We start from the raw sequence: 24083 nt of genomic DNA on the forward strand, positions 1-24083 counted from the left end.
ACTCTTCTATAAACATGGTACCTTACGTAAAATGTTGAGCTTGTCGTGCGAACGAGCTTTGAAAGTGGAATACAAATATTTCTTACTTAGCTCTTCATCCTCTCCCAAGTGATAGGATCTGTACCTTGAGCCCATAACTTCTTTCCATAGCTCTTCCACTACACTTTCCAGCAAGCCTCAATTTCCCGTCTTCTGATAAGGTAAACCAATCAAAGTAATCATCCAGGCAAGAGAGCCAGTCATCAAATACTTGGGGATCGTACTTCCCATTATATTGTTTGAGTTCTAGCTTCACTTTCTAGGTGTCATCAGTACTGCAATTAGGTAAATCATTCTCAACCAAAGTACATAAAGTACCTTCTAAAGTGGGTTGAGTAGTAAAAACTCTCTGTGGTCCTCTCCCATTAACTCTCATGGTATGATTTCTTAGTTGAATGTTCAGGCAACCCCTCACTAGTTCTGTGGTAAGCATAGTTTTCAGGCATTGGGGTGTGGGAAGCTTCACCATGTTGCTGTTTTAGGGCAGTAACCTCATTGTACAACAGTCCAAAATTTTCTGCCATTAGCCTAAGGCTCTCCGACAGCTGTTTGAGAGAGTTTTGAATGTTGGCCATTTCAGGAGTACTGTTTCTAGGGTCTGCCATGGCTCTGATACCAAATGATGGGGTTAGATCCACCTAACAAGTAGACTTCAGAAACCCTTAAAAACCAGAATCGCAGACTAAGTAATGGTGCCAGATTTGAGAAGAATAATAACAATAATCAATAACTTTGAGGCAAGATTAATAAGGTCAAAGGTTGCTGTTAAGGAGAGTAACAGCTTTGCAAAATTGGGAAAGAATCAGATGGGTGGATTGATGGTTCTTGAAGAGTCCCATCAGGTTGAAATACCTCAATTCTAACAGAATCGGAGTTTTCAGATTCAAGCAGATCTGTGAATCTGATCTAGATTAAATCTAGGTCATAGTTAGATCCAACAAAGGAGAATAAGATAGTCTAATTTCAGATTAAACCATTGGTTGGATGTTGATATTGGACATATTCCTTGTTCACTGAAAACACCTCCCATTCTGAAAATAGAAAGTTTCAATCTCCGGTATGCTGAATTTTAAGGGAGGATTGAATGTGGATATGAATGGCAACCAGATATTAGCAATAAGAGTCAGATAGTAGGAGAGTCAAATTAACTTGAATGATGAAAGAAGAAAATGATAAATGAGAAGGATGGAACTTGGAATCATCACCAATCACACCCACTGAATCACCACAAGAAATCTATTGAATCACCACAATAGAAGATCCTGAATCACCACATATCTGGGCAGAAGGCAACTTTATTCAGCATCAAATCATGAAACCATAAACAAAATATGACTGGGAAACAGTACTCCAGTCGACCAGGTTAAAAGTTCCTAAACAAACTCAACTAAAACCAGAAATATAAAGTCTATCTAAACCTCCCAATTGTAGGATACAATAGAGAGTCATGTGGAAAAGAAACAGACTTTGACCATGACTGGACATGTCCTAGCCTGCGTGAACAACTAAAACATTAAATAAACAAATACTAATGACCCAATAAGAACCCCCGACAGGAACTTGGTGATAAGATTCTTGATTTTCAGGAACCGCAAGCCATATAAACCTTCTAAACTCTTCTCCACCTCTTGCTGGAGATAAGATTCCTGGAATGACCAGTAATCTGGAATTTCATATTTGTAGCTGTGTAGAAGAGTCCAAATGGGCCCCACAATAGACTGATAGAGTTTCCTGTGTTCCTGATAAGATTAGTAAACTGAGACCTGTTCTGTCCAGATTCATTGAATCTGGACATTAGAAATAACTGTGTCAGTTGGACCTGGTTTGAACCAGAAAACTGGTTCTTTAAGGAACCGCATGGCCTTGTTTGGTTCTTATCTTGATCTGCATCACCTATTATGTGTGTGAACTATTAATTTTTGTCTAATGATATTGCATATTTCAGAGATGTGAAGCCTGATTATCTTCTTCTCATCCTGTCTTTCCAGGGGAAGGTACCACTTTTATCTACTGAAGCATTACATCATCTGCATATATTTATCTTTGTGCTAGCAATTGTCCATGTGACTTTCTGTGTCCTTACCATTCTTTTTGGAGGAGCCAAGGTAACTGGTTCACATTTCTTTGTCTTGTGATTGAAATTCTTTATCCATAAAATAATCATTTCTTTCACCTTTTCTTTGGATGTTAATTCCCCTCTCTCCATCCCCCCGGCCATGATACAGATACGTCAATGGAAGCGCTGGGAGGATTCTATTCGGAAAGAGAAATATGATGCAGATCAGGGTAATGCTTGTTAACAGTAAAACCTGCATCTCATTCTCTGTTTTCCCATAAACATTATCAGTGGAGAACTGTGACCACTTGACACTGATTGCTTTAATTCTACACAATTAGCAATCATAATTCCTTTTCAAGCATTTCATCTAATCTGAAACATTGTTTGTGCAGTTTTGAAACCAAAGTTCACTCATGTCCATCAACATGCTTTTATCAGAGACCATTTCCTGGGTGTAGGAAACTTGGCAGTGCTAGGTTGGCTGGTAAGTTATCACATCACTCCGTTGTGAAATTGCTATGGCAAGTCAAATGGAAGATTAAAGCCAACAGAAAACTTATTTTCATTCATACTCTCATTCATAACCTTCATTCTCATCTAATACTCCATGGTTAGATCTATATATGCTTCAGAATGTCTAATAGTGAAAAAAAAATTAAGAAATGAAGAGATGAAAGGATTCTAGACATGGGGCTAGACAAATGAAACTTAAATAAAAGAAACTAATTATACTTAGGAATCAGGACTTCTCAACTTACCCAGATGACCAGGCTTCTAGAAGAAGTCACATGAGTTTTTATATAGTCATAAAACTGCTATTATGGGCCTTATGAATCAGGCCCAATACAAGTTTAACAATGTCTTAGTAATAAATCCATGCCTAGTAATAGATAAGATAAAAAGAAAAGACAACATGAAATAGGTCCAATGCAGATGACAAAATGCTGTGTAAAATTCTCCTCAGCTTGGTTCGTTGGTCCTGAATGGTCAATGGAACCCCACAGGTCTCAAGCCGTCCAATGGATAACCAGTACCCTCCTTGGAGGTGGCACATAAGGGCTTGGGGCCTGTGAACCTTTATCTTTGGAATAAACTAGAGCTTGGGTTTCTTATCACCGTTATAATTTATGACTTTTTCCGACATACCCATTGTGATGGGATGGACTGTATAGTTTCACTCTATATAATGATGTTCTAACACAATGTTGTTGTTGGTCATTCAGCATGCTTTCGTCAAGCAATTTTATGGATCTGTGACCAAATCAGATTATATGACACTAAGGCTGGGTTTCATTAGTGTAAGCTAGTCCATATGAAGTTTAATAGTTTCAGTTCAGATCTTTTAATTGCTATACTTATCTTTGACCTTTAAATAGTAATTTTCTTTTCATTAAAGTTATTTTTTGTTGTAGACTCATTGCAAGGGAAACCCAAAGTTTAATTTTCACAAGTACATGATACGTTGCCTTGAAGCTGATTTTAAGAAAGTAGTCGGTATAAGGTAAATGTTCCCTACTGTGCTTGGTTGATGTAAAAGCTTTGTTGTCCTTGTTTGTTAACTTCCATATTTTCTGATATTTTTGAAGCCCATCTCTTACTTATTTTCCCCCTTGACTCATGATTCTTTCTGTGCCTCTAATTGATTTCTTATTCGTTGTGTTGCAGTTGGTACCTTTGGATTTTTGTGGTCATTTTCTTGTTGGTCAATGTTAATGGTTAGTAAATCCATTCTTTAAGTGTTGATAGATTCTGATTTTAAGATGTTACCAAGTGCTTTTCCTCATTGCTTTTCTTTACCTTTACAATTGTTTCACAATTTTGCTCTTTCAATCCAGGATTGTGTTGCTTAATTGAATTATTTTTAGATGCTTTTGCTTTCAGGAGTTTAGAGTTGATTTTGTATGTCAAATCAAATGAGAGGAAATGTCCAAAAGATACTGCTTTTAGCTTTCATGTCTTACAAATTATGGCAATAAACATTCTGACAACCAATTTCACTGTGACATCTATCACTTCTGTAGCAGGAAAGAATATTGTAACAAAAGTTTCTTTTTAACTTTATCGATAAATTATTGTAACAAGAGAGTTTACAGGCTCAACCATTTCTTCGGTGAAGCCTGATATGTGTCAACAAAGTATTGAGTACCGCTATTTGTATTTTGATTTAGGATGTAACTTCTTTCGGTCTTATTCAATACCTATTGTTTCTGTTCGTAATTAGTTGGCTGAAGATTGTGAATATTAAAGGCAGCTGTATTCATTATTATTTCTGCAGGTTGGCATATGTATTTTTGGATAGCGTTTATTCCTTTCATTGTAAGTAAAATGATCTATCTTTTAATTTTGGCTACTTGGTATGCATAAAGATGTAGACATTTATCTAGTCATGCCCTGCATATGACATGTCATAGCTCATGTGATTATTAAGCTTTATGCTGCAATAGATTTTCTTAATTCCAAGGATGCAATGCTGGTTTCTATGACCAGTATCTGATGTGAAGTATCTGCAAGCATGGAATTATACTCAATTCAACTCAGCCTTTTCCCAACTAAATGGGGTCGATTACATCGATCCTTTTTCTCTTTTCATCTCTATTCAAAGCCATGCTCGTTACTAGTCCTAAGGTATGCATGTCTTTCCTCACCAATTCTCCTGAAGTCATTTTAGGCCTACCCTAGGCTCTTTTAGCTCCTTTAATCTGAATCAAATCACCCCTCTGTACTGGGGCATTCAAAGGCCTCCGTTGCACATGTCCATGCCACTTCAAACGACTTTCTAACAACTTATCATGTATCGGAGCTACTCCTAAATTAGATCTAATTTGTTTATTCCTTGAATTTATCGAGCTTATAGGGTTGAGGAGGAATCTCGATTAGAAGATTCCATTATTCTAATCGAGATTCCTCTATATGTGGTTCTGTTGTTGTGTTTATAATTAGGTTCAGACTAGTTTATATTTTCATTCTCCTATTGTAACTAGATGTTGTAGTATGGAACCTAATCTGATTAGGAGTCCTCTTTTGTAGTCTGGTTTATATATAAATAAAGGCAGTGAGGGGAGGCTGTGTTGATCGATTATTCTCACAGTTCTCTTCCTTCCTTCTCTTCTCCTCTTCTCCTATTCTCGGTTCTGGTTCTTTAAGCAATTATTAAGTTACATTCCTTATTTTATCTTTTTTAGTTTTACCACTCATCCATCTCAAGTTCTCACATCCCCCATGTCAGCTACATTAAGTTTGTTTATATGTTGTTTCATCATTGCCCAACACTCAACTCCATACATCATTGCTGGTCATATATCTGTCCTATAAATTTGTTCTTTGAGTTATAAAGGAATACGTCGATCACACAACACTCTAGATGCACCACTCCATTTCATCCACTTTATTCTAATTCTTTGTGCAACATCATCCTCTATTTCTCCATCTTTATTTATGATTAAAGTTAGGTACCTAAAATTTTCACTTTGCTGTATCTCATTATCATCAATTTCACCACCTCACTTAGTCTTTTGTTGCTAAAATTACACACCATATATTCTATTTTTGTTCTACTTATTTTAAAACATTTTATTCCAAGGTTGATCTCCATAATTTCTACTGTGTATTAATATCTGGTTTTGTTTTATCCACCGAAACAATACCATCAACAAAAACATACACCAAGGGACTTGATCTTGAATGTCTCTAGTTAGCTCGTCTTGATCCTTGATGTAATCCAATTGTAATTGAGAGAGAATTCACTATCCTGCCCCGCTCCCACAGTTCTTACACTAGTCACTATATTTTAGATATCTTTAACCCATATTTACTTGAAACACTTTTCTTCTTAAAAAGGGCATACCCACTACCCAGTGCACAAGGCTCCGCCATTGTGGGGTCTAGGGAGGATCATAATGTGCATAACCTTACCCCCGCTTCAGGGAGAGGTTGTTTCTTGACTCGAATCCATTACCACTAGGTCGCAATAGAGCAACCTTACCATTGCGCCAAGGTCTGCCCTCTACTCGCTTTCTTTAACATTTGGCAAATTAACTCTTTAGGGACTCTATCATAAGCTTTTTATAAGTCAATAAGGACTGTATGGATATCCTTCTTACATTCTCTAACCTTTCCATTAGTTTCCTAAGCAAATAAATAGCTTTTGTGGTTGATCTTCTTGGCATAAAAACAAAATTGGTTATCCAAAATATTAGTTTCTTGTCTCAGGTGGGATTCAATTATTCTCTCATACAATTTCATAGTATGACTTTTATTATTCGTCTATAGTTTTTTTTACAGCTTTGAATATCACCTTTATTTTTATAAATCGGAACCACTATGCTTCTCCTCCATTCATCTGGCATTTTTTAGTTATTACACTAATTCCTAAGCTCTTCCACACCTCTACTTAGATAACATCTGGACCTAATGCTTTACCTATTTTCATATTCTTTAAAGCTTGCTTCACTTCAGGCATCCTAATACTTTATCTATATCATCAAGACCAGTGGTTTCTTGATGGTTATTACATCCTTCTAAGACACTATTACTTTTATTGTTTTCATTTAGTAAGTTGTTAGAAATAGTTTTTCCATCTCTCTTTAATATCCTCATCACTTTTTAATACTTTATCATGGGTTTTAAGTATCCTACTGATATAGACTGGTTCTTGGGCCTCAAATACAGCCACAAGAATCAAAGGAGTTTGGCCCATGATGCACATTAAGTGGCCAATCCCATGGGCCATAGGGCCAACCAGCCTTGGCTGGGCCAGCCCATGCGGGCTGGGTGTTTTTGGCTCACCCAAAGCCAAATCGTGGGGGTAGAATTGGTTGAGCTACGAGCTATCATTTGGTTATTTGTTTCCTAATTTTGTTTCAGTCTTTATGTACTTAGACAACATTTTATTGTCTTTAGTTTTCTTAGGGAACAAGCCTCAGTTTTCCTTGTAAGAGGCTTAGCTCTTTCCTTTGTTCTTACTTTCCATTTTCTGTTTTTAGAAAATTTCACTATATGTAATAGGGGATGATGTATCATGTATGACAGGTTTGGGAAACCACATCAAACCAAAAAACCACTCTTATTCTAGCCACAAGTATAATTTATTGGCGCTTATGGGCTGCTGTATTTGAAACAAATAGAAGACATTTAAGAAATGTAAATGGGGGTTGGGAGAAATATGATAATCAAATAGTGATAGTTTGCTGAAGGCATACAGTTTGAAAGAGAGGAGTGGATAGGAGAAGAAGAAGAAGGTAGAGAAGAAAGAAGAAGATCATCTTGGCTTCACACCATCTTGGAGTCACTCCATCTTGGCTTCGCACCATGAATTGCATAGAATCACTCATGTTTTCATTCATTCCTTCCTTGCTTCCTTGTCTTCCGTCTCCCAATACAGTCTTTTTAAACCCAAAGAAGGAAATAACTCCCTAAAAACTACTTTTCCAGCAATAACCACCCCTTAATAACTACTTCTCCAGCAATAACTCCCTTACAGCATTAGTACATAACAATTCTGACCCCAAATAAAAATACGACAAAATAATAAAAAGGACTACACATAATGCTGGTCATTTATCCATAATGAAGTGACATGTGGCTGCATAAATCCTTGAGTGATGTCCTCATCAGGGGACCTTAGAGTCTCCCCCCACGATTTATTGAATGATGAAAAGCTTGCTTGTGCAAAGTAATACCTGTGAGATGCAGTGAAGTGAGAGACCTTGGGTGAGATACCCTAGATTGAGAGAGTCTTCTACCCTTTTCACCTTCTCCAATCGATACCATGTTTTCCCCTAATCTGAGTTCTTATTTTATGATCAACTGAGGCTAAGCGAGACCCCTACAGAAGCTACTGGTAATCACTGATATATCCATCGGTTGGTACCAAGTTGCTGTCTTCATTGCTGCTGATTGCAGGAAGGACCTCATCACCTGCGATTCTGGTTTTGAAGGTTTCCTTGCTGTAACCAACCCTTAAGGCCATCGATCTCCCAAGATAGACATCAGATGCTGCCCAACTTTTGAGGATCCAATCCCCTCTCAAGGAACCCCACTTGACTGGAGTTTGGAGCTGTTTTGGCTTCTGGTTGTCTAATACCTGAAATTTCCTAAGTAACCCCTAAATCAAGAATTGATAGATCTCGGCATTGTGCCATCAGTTTGGCTTGAGATTTTGAGGGTTGAATCCATCTATCCCTACCTCCATTCGATGATAATACCACACCTTCTCATTCCCTGTTGCTGTGGTTCTTGAAATTAGTTTATTCTCAGGTTCCTGACGTGCGATAGGTATTTTATTGTTTCTGTTTATTGTCCTCTTTGGCCAAGGCTATTCACGATTATTGTTAGGTATTGTTAGGGGTTATAAGGGTTAGTTTAACCTTTTGTTGCCTACTGTTTGTTATGTATACATATACTGTTGTGAAGTCTGAAACCAGTACCTAGTTTGGGTTATATTTGTGATCCTATTTGGAGTTAGGTTACTTGAGACCTAGCTTTACATTACCTACATTATATGCCAATACTAACCGATATGTATCGTGTCTTTAAGGTACCGATACGATACCTAAAAAAATTGTATCGATTATATCGGGTTGATACGTGACCCAATATGGTCGATACTTATCAATACGCTCGATACATCTCTGACAAACTACAGGACACGATCCGTGATTGCAAAACACTTACCGAGAGCTCTTGTTTGGCATTTGTTTTTTTTTTTGCAAAATAAACTTGATTCAACTCAACTCAGCCTTATCCCAACTAAATGGGGTTGGCAAAAATGATTTTAGTAGTGTTGATTTCATGATCATTTTGGGGATTAAACAACCTGCAATCAAGGATCGAAACCAGATTTGCACAATAACATTTATCTATCAAAACTTTGAATTTTTTGCTCAAATTTCGATTTTTAGTGTTGTTTTTTTGCAATGGATCACTGGATTAGTGAAAAACAACTTGAATGATTGCATCAAACTAGGTTTTTTTCTTTCTTTCTTTTGCAATGATGTGTGCATCTAAATCCTAAATCTTCCCCAAACTGAAATTGACATCTCTTTGGGTATTAGTACATATAAGAAACCTCGTGTTTTATACATAATCAATTGAATGCACTTGTCTCGTCGTACTTTGTTCTCCTTTTTTATGCATGATATATTTTACATATTACTTATTTATAGTATTTTGTGCTTCAAAATTGTATTTTGCATGTATCCTAAGCGTTTCATACATGTCTTGACCATTTCCATGTGTATTTTTAGTCTAACTTTCATGTCTCCTGTAGATATATCTCTTAAAATCACCCTTCCGATATGATATCTGATACTGGTACTTTAAACCTTGTTATCATCTTTACTTCTAATGCATATAATATTGTTGAAATCTCTACTCTCCTTTCCCTCATTTTAGTTAGTTTATAGATATCTTTATTTTAGAGGGCAAGCCTTGGCACAACGGTAAGGTTGCTCTATTGCAACCTGGTGGTTACGGGTCTGAATAAAGGAAACAGCCTCTCTGTGAAGCGGGGGTAAGTTTGTGTACAACTGTACATCTACTACTCCCCAGACCCTGCAGTAGCGGGAGCCTCATGCACTGGGATGCCCTAGATATTTTCCCCCTTCCTTTGTGTTCAAATTGTTATAGAGATCCTCATACTTCTTAGTCCTTGCTTTTCCTACTATCCTCTTAGCTTTTGTTGGGGAACTGGAGCAGTGTTGTCATTGTTGGCAACTATTCAGAGAGTCCTGGTGATGTGGCAAGTGATTTGACAGTGTTCCTCGGTGTCAGACAGTGACTGAGCAGAGCAGAAAGTGCAATGGCAGTGATACAGGGCCTTACAAGCTTATGTGGCAGTGTACAATGCTGCGTAGGTGGCATGCTTGTGACTTTCATTGGCTAGATGGCATGACGGCAGTCATGGCATGGTGTGATGCTGATGAGGTGGCTAGTTACTTGATGATATGTTAGTAGGGAGCAGTGTAGGGCATGATATTGTGAATTGGCACTTGGTGAGGTGGCAAGCATAGAAGGCATGAGGTGGCATGGGATTATTGTTTTTGAAATAAAAAAATAAATAAGGGAGGTGTCACATGCCAAAGCCATTCCCAAGTGTCCAGGCCACAACCTAGGCATAGCCGGATAGCCAAGCCACGCGGTCAAGCAGCCTAGGCAGAAGCAGTTGACAGTAGGCCAGCCAAGCACAATCTAGTATGCGGCAAGGCAAGGCACAGTCGGCCAGGGGTCATGCCGCACAGAGCCACAAGCAGCAAGCAGCCCACTCGTTCGGCAGCTTGCCAGCAGCGGCCTCGCAGCACGTCTCGCAAAACAATGTTAAGAATTTTGGCTAAGTGTAGTAATGCCTATAGGATGTTCTACGATTTGCTTGTATGAAGCCCCATGATTTGAAGTTCTCGGGATTCTTCCTAAGAATGTGGGTCGCTCGTGCCTCACTGAAATGTCACGACTCGTGTTTTGGAGGGATGCTGACCGGAGAGCTTAGGAGGCACCACGTTAACCAGATGCAGATCAGATGGTGTCCGTTAATGCATGCTTGAGGTATGCGTTGAAAACAAAAATGATGCTTTCGCGCAAACTTTGATTGGCCAAGAGCATCGTTTGACTGTGTGCCGCGCAGCACAGTAACTCCTGATTTGGTGTATTGTGCGCTTACGATGCGACTGCACCAGATTCTTTTTTCTTGGACTGCCTTAAAAAGGGCATATCCAATGCACTAGGCTCCCACCACTGTGGGGTTTGGGGAGGGTCATAATTGTTAGAAAAACAACGCCCAAAAATGGGAATTTTTGCAGAAAAACGAAGATAATGAGAATTTCACACAAACACACAAGACCAAATGTTACGTGGTTTACCCCCCCAAGTAGGTAGGCTACATCCACGACCGGCGATAGAATGGTTTCACTACTTCTCTGAAGCAATTACAAACCTTCAGATCTCTCACACACCCTCACAAAGAGATAAGAACACTTTATAAGGAAACCTTATCCTAGAAAGTACAAAACTATCCCTAGAAACTCAAAAGGCCTATACGGTCTGGTTCGGACCAGAACCAAACATATGTCGTAATGCACTTTTAGGCCATTATGGCGCGTTTCGAAGGCGGAACGGCCCACCGAAGAATTGGCACAACACTTTCTAGACTGAGATCAAGCTTCACCAATAACAATCTCCCACTTGAAGATTGATATCAACACTTCAAAGAAAAAATGAACCCAAAACCTATCGCTCGAGCACCAACCAATCATCCATGAAGATCAATCAAAGTTGAGCAAAGCCTCAACATTTCCCTATCAACTGCCTTTGTTAATATATCAGCAGGATTCTTGCTGCCATCAATTTTGTCAAGCTTCAGTTGCCCATCCTCCAAAACTGACCGAATGAAGTGATTCTCAACTGAATATGCTTCGTTCTTGAATGAAAGGATGAGTTCCTTGCAAGATGAATAGCACTTAGACTATCACTCAAAAGCTTGCTGTTCTCTTGCACTCTACCCTACTCCATAAACCTCTGAAGTCAAATCATCTCTTTGCTGGCTTCAGTTACAACAACATACTCTGCCTCTATGGTTGAAAGAGCAACCACCTTCTGTAGCTTTGAAATCCAATTGACTACTGTTCCACCTACACTAAAAACATATCTTGTGGTGCTTCTCCCACCATCTCTATCTCTTGAATGATCTGAGTCAACAAAGCCTTGCACATCAACATTAGTACCACCAAAACATAAACGATGACTGGATGTACCTCTTAGATACCTAAGTATCCACTGAACTGCTTTTCAATTCTCTTTTCTTGGGTTCTGCAGGAACCTACTAACAACTTCCACTGCATGTGCAATATCCGGTCTTGTGCTTACCATCGCATACATCAAGCTCCCAACTGTGGAAGAATATGGTACTTTTGCCATGAACTTCTTCTCCTCCTCTGTCGAAGGACACAAATCCTTTGAAAGCTTGAAATGAGCTACCAATGGAGTAGCAACCGGCTTCGCCTTGTCCATATTGAATCTCTTCAACACCTTGTCCATGCATCCTTCTTGGGATAACCACAACTTCTTCTCTTTTCTGTCTCTCCTTATCTGTATGCCAAGTATTTGCTTTGCTTCACCCAAATCCTTCATGTCAAAAACTTTGGACAGATTCTTCTTGAGATCACTAATTCTTTGCATATTGGATCCTACAATTAGCATATCATCTATATACAATGCATGAATTATAAAATCTTCATTTTCAAAATTTTGAAAATAAACACAATGGTCAGACTGACATCTTGCAAATTTTGTGTCCTGCATAAACTTGTCAAATTTCAAATACCACTACCTTAGAGCTTGCTTGAGGCCATACAAGCTCCTATTCAGTTTACAAACCAGTTTCTCCTTGCCCTTTACTTCAAATCCTTCAGGTTGATTAATGTAGTCCTAGATAGGTAGGAGACCTACTAGGAGCCAAACAACCGGATCAAATAACAAAAGGGGCTGCTGGTTTGAATGGACAGCACTAGGATTTAGGTCAATTCCTAGGGTTTGGGTTAGATATTGGGAAAGGGGTTTATAGGATATTAATGGGCAGGTCTAGGGGGTCAATATGGTATAAAAAGGTTAGGGTTTGGATGAGTTTTGAAATTCTGCAATTCTGGACAGAATTGAGTTGCAGGTTTTGGGCTTTAATGGAGTTAGGGTTTATGGGATTCAAACAAAAAATAAAGGGGATCAATTGGGGGAAAGGATTAGAGGATTAGAAGAAGAATTTTGGCGTCAAACTTACTGGAGATTCCACTGGCAGCAAGCTTTGACAGTTGTGAAGGATAAAGCCACCTTCGAATTTGAAGAAGATCCTCCCAGCCGTCACGGCGTAAGGAGTCAAACGGATTCCACCAGTCCCTTTCCACCTTGATAGAACCACAAGGATGCACACTCACAAGGAGAACAGGAGCAGCAACAATGGTAGCCAACAAGCAAAAGCTTTTTTCATTAATCAAATTCGTGTACAATGCTGGCCTTCCTTACAAACTTATATAGAAGACTCAAAAATAGACTTAGACCATAGTTGTCATGGCGTCGCTATGCGTCCTGGCGCTGGAGAGGGTTGCATGGCGACCTACGCCATGGCGTCCCTCTTTGATTTCTTCTTCCTGTCTCTCTTTCCCTCTTCGATTTCTTCTTCCTGTCTTCGATTTCTTCTTTCCCTCTTCAATTTCTTTCGATTTCTTCTTTCCCTCTTCGATTTCTTCTTCCTGTCTTCTTTCCCTCTTCGATTTCTTTCGATTTCTTCTTTCCCTCTTCAATTTCTTCTTCGATTTCTAAATTTTCTTCTTAAAACTTGAGAAACAATAGAGAAAAAATAAAACATGGCTTGAGTATACATCAATTAACACATTAAAAATAGAGAAAATAAAAAATAAAACATGGTCGACATGCTCGCGTTGCCATGGCGGGCGACATGTCGATATATTGACATGACACCCCTCCACCGACTTGGATCGCCATGACAACTATGACTTAGACACTAAAAAGGAATGGCCTAATCCTATCCCTAACCTATTAGGTAATTTAAATTGACTAGGAAACTAAAATACTAAAGGAAATAGACTCAAAACATGGCTGGACTTATAGAGTCCTAATTCAGCCCAACTTACATCACATGACCACTTAAGTTGTCACATGACCACTTAACTAAGTCACATGATCACTTAAATTGAACCAATTGGATGCAACCAATTTGAACCGATTCAATTAGAAAACATAAAAATAAACTAAGTATTGGGCTAATCCCGTATGCAACCTATGTACCCCTAGTTTAGGTTCATTAAAGTGGTCTAATACATAGAAAACCCTTGGGAACAAAGGCCCAACATGTATATACCCAACCCTAGGCCTATTTCTAAAGAAATAAGCCAATATCTATGATGAACGTACATCATTGATGCATATAAATCTCCTCATCCAAATCACCATGAAGAAATGCAATTTCAACATCTAATTGCTCAAGATGTAAATCTTCTATAGCTACAATGCTCAATATAATGCGGATTGAAGTCATCTTAACAATGAGAGAAAAAATTCCTTGAAATTCAATACCTTTCTTCTGTGCAAAGCCTTTTACTACAAGCCTTACCTTGTACCTTTTTGTTCCTCCAGCTTCATCTTTCACTCTGTATACCCATTTGTTGTACAATTCTTTCTTTCCAGTTGGCAGCTTCACCAAATTCCAAGTTTTATTTTTTCTTCAATGAGTCCAACTCTTTATTTATTTTGGCGTGCATTCTCCAACTGCCTCCCAATGTAGTCATTTCTCATCCACCGCCAAATTTTTGTCTCTCCCTCATGTTGCCTCTGCTCGAATGCCATGGAAAACATTGACCACCTCTTTTTTTGCTTGCCCCCTCTCCTCTTCCATTTGGAAAGGGGTGTTAGCTAGATGTTGGCCTCGTTCCAAACGGATCTTAACTTTCCAAAGAGAATGGATCTAGGTAGACATGACATTTGCCTGCACTTCCATTTGTGACGTTATGGGAAAGCTTGCCTTTGCTGCCACCAACCAGATTTGGATGGAATGCAACATCAGGAAATGGTCATCTACTTCAAGACCCCTTCAGCTTATTTGGTATTCCATTTCTTCTGACATCAAAAGCAAGCTAGCTCCGATCTCACTTGCTTGTCGTGACACCCCAAGGAACAGGCACATTGTTGTATCCTAGGGCCTCCCCTCGCCCCTCCTCTTGAGGATTGGGTTTTGTTTGGCTTGCTGTATTTTTTCTATTTATTCTCCTCCCTGATTTCTCCTGTCCATTCTAGTTTTCACATACTTGTGATATCCTGTTTTCATTCAAATATCTATTTTTTGTTATTCAATCTCTCTGTTTTTATTCTGTGGAATACAAGTTTCTGTTTCTAAGTTCTCTGAAGTCTGTTACCGCTCCTTAAAATTCTCATTGATAGTAGCAGCTCTAGTTCTGTTACTTGCTTTCCTAGTAGCAATTGGACTTCTCTGAATCTTCACATTCTGTTGTCAGAATTTCTTCATATTCTGCAGTTCTGTTCTATTGGAATAGAGCACTTGATCTGATTTCTAGCCTATTGCCTATTCTGATCTATCTGTTGTGAGTTATAAGCTTTTTCCTATTACTGGCATAAATTTTCTGTTCTGTCCATAATTGTCCAAAAGGGGGGGGAAGGGGGTCTCCCCAAAATAACCCCATATTTTCCCCCCCACCTTTTATATTACAAATATATTTAATTTTTTTTTTTTTTTTTTTTTTTTTTATTTTTTTAAAATTAAAAAATATAAAAATATTTTTTTTTTTTTTTTTTTTTTTTTTAATATAAAAAAAAAAAAAAAAAAAAAAAAAAAAAAAAAAAAAAAAAAAAAAAAAAAAAAAAAAAAAAAAAAAAAAAAAAAAAAAAAAAAAAAAAAAAAAAAAAAAAAAAAAAAAAAAAAAAAAAAAAAAAAAAAAAAAAAAAAAAAAAAAAAAAAAAAAAAAAAAAAAAAAAAAAAAAAAAAAAAAAAAAAAAAAAAAAAAAAAAAAAAAAAAAAAAAAAAAAAAAAAAAAAAACCCCCCCCCCCCCCCCCCCCCCCCCCCCCCCCCCCCCTGTCATCCGGTCTATATCAATCTCTTGCTGGATTTTTTGGTTCGGGATTAGTCTTCATTACTGACACCTCATGCACGTCAGATTTTGACAGAATTTGTTTATTTGCTGGTCTCCAGAGTTTGACACCAGGATAGTAATGGTGCACCGTATCGGTATTGGTGTATATCGATATGATATGGTACCATTACGATACTTAAAAAAAAACAATTGTATCTTCCCTGTATCGATTATATGGGCTGATATGTTCTGATATGAGATTGTGATGCAGGACAATTTCGATGGATTGACCTGAACCTGTTTGTGAACCCAGACCAAGATGAACCGGATCAGATTTGGGTGTTTGAATCTAGTAGGATTTTAGGAAGTTTATTTTATTTGGGAAATTATTATGTAATCTTTTATTTTAAGGTAGTCATTAGACATAAGGAAATTTCCAATTTGAGTTTTATAGGTTTCTATTTTTGTTAGTCTGGTTTTAGTAAGTAATTAGTAGTCTTTATTTTTGGGTTTTATAAATAGATGTAATCCCCCCCATCATAAAGAAGGCAAGAATGAATTGAAAACAAAGTGAGTTTGTGCGTATGCACACACCCCCCCCCCTCCTTCCTTCCTTCCTTCTTCTCACGGCTCCTTCCCCTTTCTTCTGTGTGATTTCTCTCCTCCCCCCTCTGGTTTCTTCTGCTACCTCCTTCAATCCTCTTCTCGATTTCTGTCCCGCATTAGATTGATACGGGACCAATATGGATTGATTCAAGTAAGATACACTTGATTCTCCTTTAAACTTGCAAAACAAAAACTGTGAGTGAGATACGAAACCGTGAGCAACTGAAAGCCTTGGACACTTGTTTTTCTCTTTGATCTGAGTTTTAGGAAATCATCTAGGGCCCTGGGTCCTCCCTTTCCATTTCTCGGTAAGCGGACCATGGGAGCATATGGCATAAAAATGACCCTAATCTTCACTATTTCAACAAGTTTTGGAAATTACATTGCTCAAATCAGGATCGAAACAGATTTGGGCGAAAAAGACGTAAAGTTTCCGATCTCTTTTTTTGCTTACATCTCTCTCTTTCTCTCTCTGTTTTATGCTTCAAAATTGTATTTTGCATGTATCCTAAACACATCCATGCGTTCTTTGACCACTTCCACATATCTTGCGTCTTATCCGATATGATTTGATGCATCTCTTAAAATCTCCCTTCCGATATGGTACCTGATACTGATACTTTAAACCTTGCTGACACCTAATGCAAGAGCATTGCTACATGTAGCCAGCTTTGAAAGAGTTGGCCAGACAGTCCTTTTCTTCTTTGTCTTCTCCTCCTCCCCCCCCCCTTTGTTTCCAAATGGACCATTTTGTGGGTCTAGATATGAGCTTTTTGTTGGCCCTACTTTTGGGTCTTTATATGTTCATAGCTGGACTCACGTTGCTCTCTCTAGTCTTTATTTGCTTATTGTATTTTTATCTTTGATTTAATATGGATTCCATAACCAAATAAGCTAGCCTACTATATTGGAGTTGGATTTGGTTTCTTTTTATCATTCAAGTAATTTTGTATGAATAGTTTAGTCATCAATAAGGCCACTAAATCGCATAGTTGTCAAGGCGACCCGAGGCAGTGGAGGGGCGCCTACGCGATAAGACGCCCTAGTGTTTTCCCACTATCCCATATGTCTTGTATAGACACGTCATAAACATCACAAGTAAATTAAAGAAATCATCAATAAAAACCATCAGTTACGTATAAATTAACATCCATGAAAAGACTGATCAATTGTTCCCAACAAACTAGCAGTAAAAACCAGTAGTTAAATATAAATTGAACAAAGAAGATATTTTAGTAATTCAGTTCAATGATATTTGATGTCACATAGGATCAGAATTTATAGTTGAGAATTAACAATAAACTATAATGGTATAACCGGATACAACAGTATAGCAAGGTTTAAGATTCAATGCTTCCATGTATCGCAAGCATTATAATCCTTGTACACTGTTAAAAAAAATGGTTAAGAAAAGAATCTAGAACGCACAAAATACTGTAAGGCGCCCTTCCAACCACCTAGGCGGATAAAGGCGAAGCCTTGGCAATGCCCAAGTGGCCAAGACAATTGCCTTACCTACATGGCTAAGGCGAGCCATTGCGTTGACACCTTGAAGGTGCCTGAATGCCTTGGCGACGCTTTGACAACTATGCTAATAGTGATTTCTTAGTAAGTTACAGTCTATCTTGACTTGCTATAAAACTATACTGTGATTACATTCTTCTCTCTTTCGTTATCTTAATGGAAAAGAAGAGGTTTCCTTCCTAAACTATCTACATGGTACACCCACCTGTTCCACCCACTATGTATGTGGTGCCAGCACCACAAACTATTGCAAGGATGATAAAAGCAAGGTTAAAAATTTCGGTTTTTGTAGGAATTCATCCAGGGCCGAAACTGAAATGTTTTGGCAAATCCCACCGAAATTTGATCTACTTCGGTGAAAAAACAGAAATGACCATTTTAGCGCCCAAAAAGTGGAATTTTGCCTTGAAACTTCAGGGAATTTCCTGTTTAAGCATGATTAAATATATTTCAATCCTTAGATTGAGGAAAAAAATCCCGAAGTGTTAACTTGGCTTCGGAATATTAACCCAATCAATATATATTTGCCATATTTTATGCAGAAATTCGTTTTAAGAAAAGGGGTTTCCCTTCAAATTTGAAATGTGCCTAACTGTTGCTCAAATCCACCAAAAGATTGAAGTAGCTCCACAAATGACCACCAAGCCTTGATGGCTTGATCCAGCAGAAAATCGAAGGATTTTGGTTAAAAGTAAGAGTTTCTGAAGGTTTTGGTTGAAACAGGTGAAATGACTGTCGGAATTTCGAGGCATTTTGTCGAAATGGGGGTGGTATATATATCACTGTTGGGTTTCGGTAATTTCACAGAAATGTTTTGGCAAAATTTAGAAGTCCTATTAAGTCAACTTCCATTTTGTTTTGGTTTTGGCTCCAAACTGAAGTCGAAATTTCAGTCCGAAATTTGACCTATGTTATGAAGCGTCTAACTTATGCTCTTCGGATACTGGTTTTGTTTTAGTGGCACAAGGCATTAGACATATAACATCATATTGGCATTGAGGCACATCTGCAGAGAAAGGTCAACTATACAATATATTGACATTCTCAGCGGGTCCCACGAATGGTGAAGTGTGAGGTGCTGAGACTAAGGTTCTTTATCCTAACAAAACCTTCTGAGAAATTTAATACTTATTAAGCATGAATTGACCAGATGTAACTTTGAACAAAAAGTTGAAAATAGGCCAGAAAATCATGACCACTAAAAGTGGGGATAAAAACCATAGTATTTAGGATAATAGCATCAGACTCTTTTTTGGTTTCAAAATGCTATGCATATAAACTATAGTTAGCCATAATTACAGCATGAATGTATCAAAAAGAAAGTCCCAGCATCTGCTGGCTACAGCATAACAAATTTTGATGCAGCCTTATGCAAGTAACAAATGCCTCAAGATTGTGACATAATTTGTAATTGTTTATGGGTTTAATTCTTGTATCATGTGATCATGTGTTGGAATGTAATTCTTCATGCTAATATGCACTTTGTTTTTTTGGTAAGTTGAGTTTCTTAGTTGATTATGAATGCATATTTCTGTTCTGGGATTAGACGTGACAGGGTTGGAACAAATGCTGATGACATTTGTCTGAGCTATGTTTGCAGCTCCTACTTGCTGTGGGTGCTAAGCTGGAGCATGTAATTACTCAGTTGGCCCATGAAGTTGCGGAGAAACATGCAGCCATTGAAGGGGATTTGGTAGTTCAACCTAAAGATTCTCACTTCTGGTTCAGTCGACCTCGAATTGTCCTGTTCCTAATCCACATTATCCTCTTCCAAAATTCTTTTGAACTTGCATTCTTCTTCTGGATATGGGTAAGCAGATAACTCAAATGCTTTACTTAATTCATCCTCATTATGATGTTATCCATCCTCATTATGATGTTATCCAATCATCCTTTTTAGTTGATTAGTGCTGTACTCTAATGCTTCAATTAATTCTAGGTTCAATATGGCTTTGACTCCTGCATCATGGGACAAGTTGGTTACATTATCCCAAGGCTCGTCATCGGGTAAACCCCTCAAATCTTTCTCTCTTTCACATCCTTTCAGTTAGTTTTTCTCTTATTTGGTCTGTATTTTAATCCCAAGTATTTTTCGTCCATTTCTCTAGTGTTATCATTCAGGTGCTCTGCAGTTACAGTACCCTGCCGCTTTATGCCATTGTCACACAGGTGGGTTGCAATGTTACCGTTATTCTACTTTATTATTTGATTTAAGGGAGTTCTAGACTGACACCCGTTTTGGGTTGTTTTAGATGGGTAGTTCGTTTAACAAAGCTATATTTGATGATCATATACAAGAGGGCCTAGTTGGCTGGGCTCAGAAGGCAAGAAAGAACAAGGGGTCAAGACCTCCTGCTAATGGTTCCAGCCATGTGAATTCCAAAGACGGTTCAAAGGAAGGACTTCAGTTGGGGAAGGTGACACAAAAAGAATCTGCAATGGAAGAGGGGAGAGCTCAGGTAGTTGAGCCTTCATCAACTGCAGGTAAACCAAACTGAAGAGCTCCGCGAACGGCAAATAGCAAACCATGGGACTCGCGAGTGCATGGTGTTAAATGCTGATTCATGATCACACCGGGATCAGCTGCTTTTCAAGAGTACCTACAATATAGTAGTTTATGTAAATAAAATTTCAGTTTTTTTTTCTTCACTTCTGAGGTATTGAACAACATATATACCTGGTTGCAGGATTGATATAAAACGTAATAGTATTGAACAAATGCATGAATATATTTTGGCGGCTCCAAATTTGTAATCCCGTAGAATTATATATATATATATATATATATATATATCACTAGTGAGATTTTTATATTAAAGTTCCGGTTCTATCACATAATTTCTTTTTGGGTTTGGGAGGTGGGGGGGGGCGGGGGAAGAGAGGGTATTGGGGAATATAGCTGAACGGCAATTAGAAACCTTTTAGCTACCATAGTATTTTTTGTTACATAAAAGTGATTGTTGGTACGCAAACTTTGGCATTTCTTCTCCTGTATCAACATAGCATGGTTGGACAGGAAGTTAAACAGTCTGGTTTTGGTTCGGTTCAAATCGTTTAATTAAACGGTCTTAATTTTAAATCATAATTGAATCATTTATTAAATGGTTTGATTTGATGCAGTGAACGGTTTTTTGTTTGATTTAGACACATTTATGTACATTTAAAAGTGTTAAATGGTTTGTTTCAAATGTTTAACTAAACGACCTTAATTTTAAAACCATAATCAAATCATTTATTGATTAATTTTATGGTTTTTATTTAAACGGTTCAGATTTGGTTTGATTTTGATACCCTTAGTTGGACTCCAAAGTAGAAAAGATCCCTCCCAGCAATCTCTTATTACAATTGGAGGCAAACACAATTTGATCATAACTGTCCTAGTAATTTTATCTGCTGCTGTAACAGGAGTGCTGCTGTGCGCACCTTCTTCTCTTTCAAAATGAAAAATCCCTAAATTAATTTAGGGTTTTGCCTACACACCATCTCCGGCGAAGCTTGCAGAAGACAAACCATCTGCGGCGGACATCCCCTGGCCCAGCAACCCTTTGGCAAAGGTTAGTGCCACCATCGCCCCTCTTTCTCTGTAATTTTTTGTGAAGTTCAAAACACTGGAACCACTGCATCAGGGTTGGATACGGCAGAGACGCCTCACCTGCTGACCATGGCCATCAGTCTTCAGTTCCTCATTCTGATTCCAACTCCCTTGTTCTTTTCTGTTCTATATTTCCAAGATGCCAATTTATCTTAATGATTCGAACCCCTCGTTAACCACTTGCTCAGTTCTTGAAACGTTCCCAATTTCTTTTCTGGAGTACCTTGGGGCTTCCACGATAACTGGTAGCAGACTTGTGTAAATCGCTGTTCATGCCAGAAAAATTAGCAATTTTTGGTCTCACTATTTATTGTTGAAGATCACGGTGTCTTGATTGTGAATATGCCGGATTAGCTTCATTAGTTATCGAAGGAGAAGCTTCCAGGCAAATTTCTTGAAAGGGGCGATCCTCTTGAAGGAGAAATTAGAATTTTCGTGGATTAATTTGGTAGAGGTTGGGTTGTGGTTTGTACAAATATATATTAATTTGAACATGCCCTTAACATGAAATTACTAATTTGATTTCAGTCTTGCTCTCCATCAGAATGATTTCCACCGAACCCATTGGGCGGCATAGGTTCATTAGAGAAGCACTGACGGCTTGGAGTTTTCCATTGATTGCTAGCAGAGGGACAAAGTGCATCTGAAAACCCTCTTTGGGGGAGAAGTTAGATTTTTTGACACAAGATCACATCGAGGTTGTAAATTTCCTGTTGGAACAAGGTAGCAGCTTGGCTGCCATAGCGAGAAGCAATGGGAAAACCACCCTGCATTCTGCAGCGAGGAATGGACATTTTGAGATTGTAAAGGCCCTTCTAAGCAAGGAACCTGATATGGCAGCTGGAGAAGAAAGGGACAGGGGGGATGGGTTTGGATCGTTGGTGTTGGGGGAGATGGGTAAAATTGTCCAAGGCAAAAGAGAAAGGTAATATAGCCATTTCCGAATGTTTAACCACATCTAACGGTTTAAACTTAGCAGTAAAAGTTTATTTATAAGCTTTCCAATCATACAAGAGGGTGCACGTAAAAAATGAAACTAAGAGGTGTGTTTTGATAGTTTTAAACTACAGGAGGACTGTATGTAATTTGTTCAAAAACTTAATATGAAATTCATCGACCACAAGGGCATCCAAGAAAATCTTGCACCATCTAAATTAAGATCACAAATTTTTTAAAGAGCCAGTATTAAAGTGATGTTGACAACCTCTAGACTTGTGCCCCCTTTTTTTTTTTCCGCCATTGCATACAATATTACAATACATAAATGATAAAATTGAAGTAGTGTAGGATCGATGGCAACCCAACATGGGATGAATTGGAAATTAAAAGCTAAAAGAAGAGTTTCAATCTTTTCTATACGAAGTGCAAATGTGGAAGCTTAAACAAAAGTTTGATCTCAACTCTCAAGGCACAATATAAGGGAGAATAGAAAAACAAGCAAAAAAGGAGATTCATAGTGGTTCTGGAACCTTTCCTGCATTTTCTTTTGGCTCAGATGTTGTCTTTTTTTTTTTTCAGTTTTTTGGTTTTGTTATGCATCAGTATATTAAAAACGACTCAAACTTGACACAGGGGTGTGTGAAATGATTGATACACCCCTGGTCATTTTTGGGGTTCTAGGGGGTACGATGGTTATTTTGTGTGTCTCTGTGTTAGGGTGCAAGGACAAGATGCGCTATGCGACCTGGTGGTGTTCTCTTCTACTATATATATATATATATATATACACACTATAAGCTAGCATCCTATGTGTCTCTCTCTTCTCTTCCTTTCAAGGGATAAGGGAGTCATTTCAAAGAAGGGGAGAGAAAGATACACACATAGGGTGTTAGTTTATGGTATATCGCTAGTATACTCAGTCTTTTCCTTATTTTTATTATTTTTAAGGTATTAATTGTTTGGTACATTTTTTAAATAGATCGAAATACCCTCTCGGAGGATTTTACAATAAAACAAGGGAAATAATAAAAACCCTTTTTGACACAAGCATTTGGTGAGGAGAAAAAAAAAAAGATTGGTGTTCTCTGTCGGAGAGTGAAGCCCTTGTGCTTATGTGGATTACACACGTTGGCATCATGGGATTGTGGTAGTCATTTTATCCTTTTTTTTGTCGCGACATGAGCTATGTAGTCTTCCAAAGAAAATTTTTTTCCAAAAAAAAACAACATTAAAACAAACCCACAGTGCTGCAAAATAGGCCCATCAGACTGGTAGATTAAACAGAAAGGAAACAGGTCAATGGGGGCTGTACTCGGAGACTGATAAGAGTCGGCTGCACATGGACTGCAAGCAGACGAAGTACGGAATTGCAGAGCAGCCGTATTTCGCACATGGATGAAATGGGTTTGGGCAAAGAGGGAAAATTATCACCTCCAGTTTGTTGACCGGCCTAGTTCCCCAGTTCCTCTAATAGGGGGATGGTGGACTCCACCCGGGTAGGGTGTTTGGGCATGGGTAGAGAGGTCATTTCAGCTCCTCTTTGTTAGAGGAACTGGGGAACTGGGCTGGTCAGCAAACTGGAGGTGATACAGATCCGGCAAAGAGGCGGTTAGTGTTATGGTCACCATTGAGTCGTCTTGTCTCCAAATCCATGCGGGAATGGTACTGCGAGAGGAGGAACCGAACTTGGGAGAGGAATTCTGGTCTAGCAGCCCCTCTACAGTTCCAAAAGAGAATCCA

General features: G+C 38.3%; 1 protein-coding gene across 2 annotated transcripts in view; it reads left to right on the top strand.

The window, feature by feature from the left end:
- Positions 1 to 20333, top strand: part of LOC122655885 (MLO-like protein 1) — a 41192-nt gene extending 20859 nt beyond the window's left edge. For both annotated transcript variants that reach the window (XM_043850259.1, XM_043850258.1), the window contains 11 exons: positions 2028 to 2144; positions 2265 to 2325; positions 2491 to 2582; positions 3322 to 3396; positions 3511 to 3599; positions 3764 to 3813; positions 4374 to 4414; positions 19413 to 19622; positions 19752 to 19819; positions 19921 to 19981; positions 20065 to 20333. In XM_043850259.1, coding sequence (XP_043706194.1) covers positions 2028 to 2144; positions 2265 to 2325; positions 2491 to 2582; positions 3322 to 3396; positions 3511 to 3599; positions 3764 to 3813; positions 4374 to 4414; positions 19413 to 19622; positions 19752 to 19819; positions 19921 to 19981; positions 20065 to 20310 — 1110 coding nt within the window. In that variant the 3' untranslated portion in view covers positions 20311 to 20333. The remainder of the gene's footprint in view (positions 1 to 2027; positions 2145 to 2264; positions 2326 to 2490; positions 2583 to 3321; positions 3397 to 3510; positions 3600 to 3763; positions 3814 to 4373; positions 4415 to 19412; positions 19623 to 19751; positions 19820 to 19920; positions 19982 to 20064) is intronic.
- Positions 20334 to 24083: the final 3750 nt, after the last annotated feature.

Source organism: Telopea speciosissima, chromosome 3, assembly GCF_018873765.1.
Source record: "Telopea speciosissima isolate NSW1024214 ecotype Mountain lineage chromosome 3, Tspe_v1, whole genome shotgun sequence".
In the NCBI taxonomy this organism is placed as follows: Eukaryota; Viridiplantae; Streptophyta; class Magnoliopsida; order Proteales; family Proteaceae; genus Telopea; species Telopea speciosissima.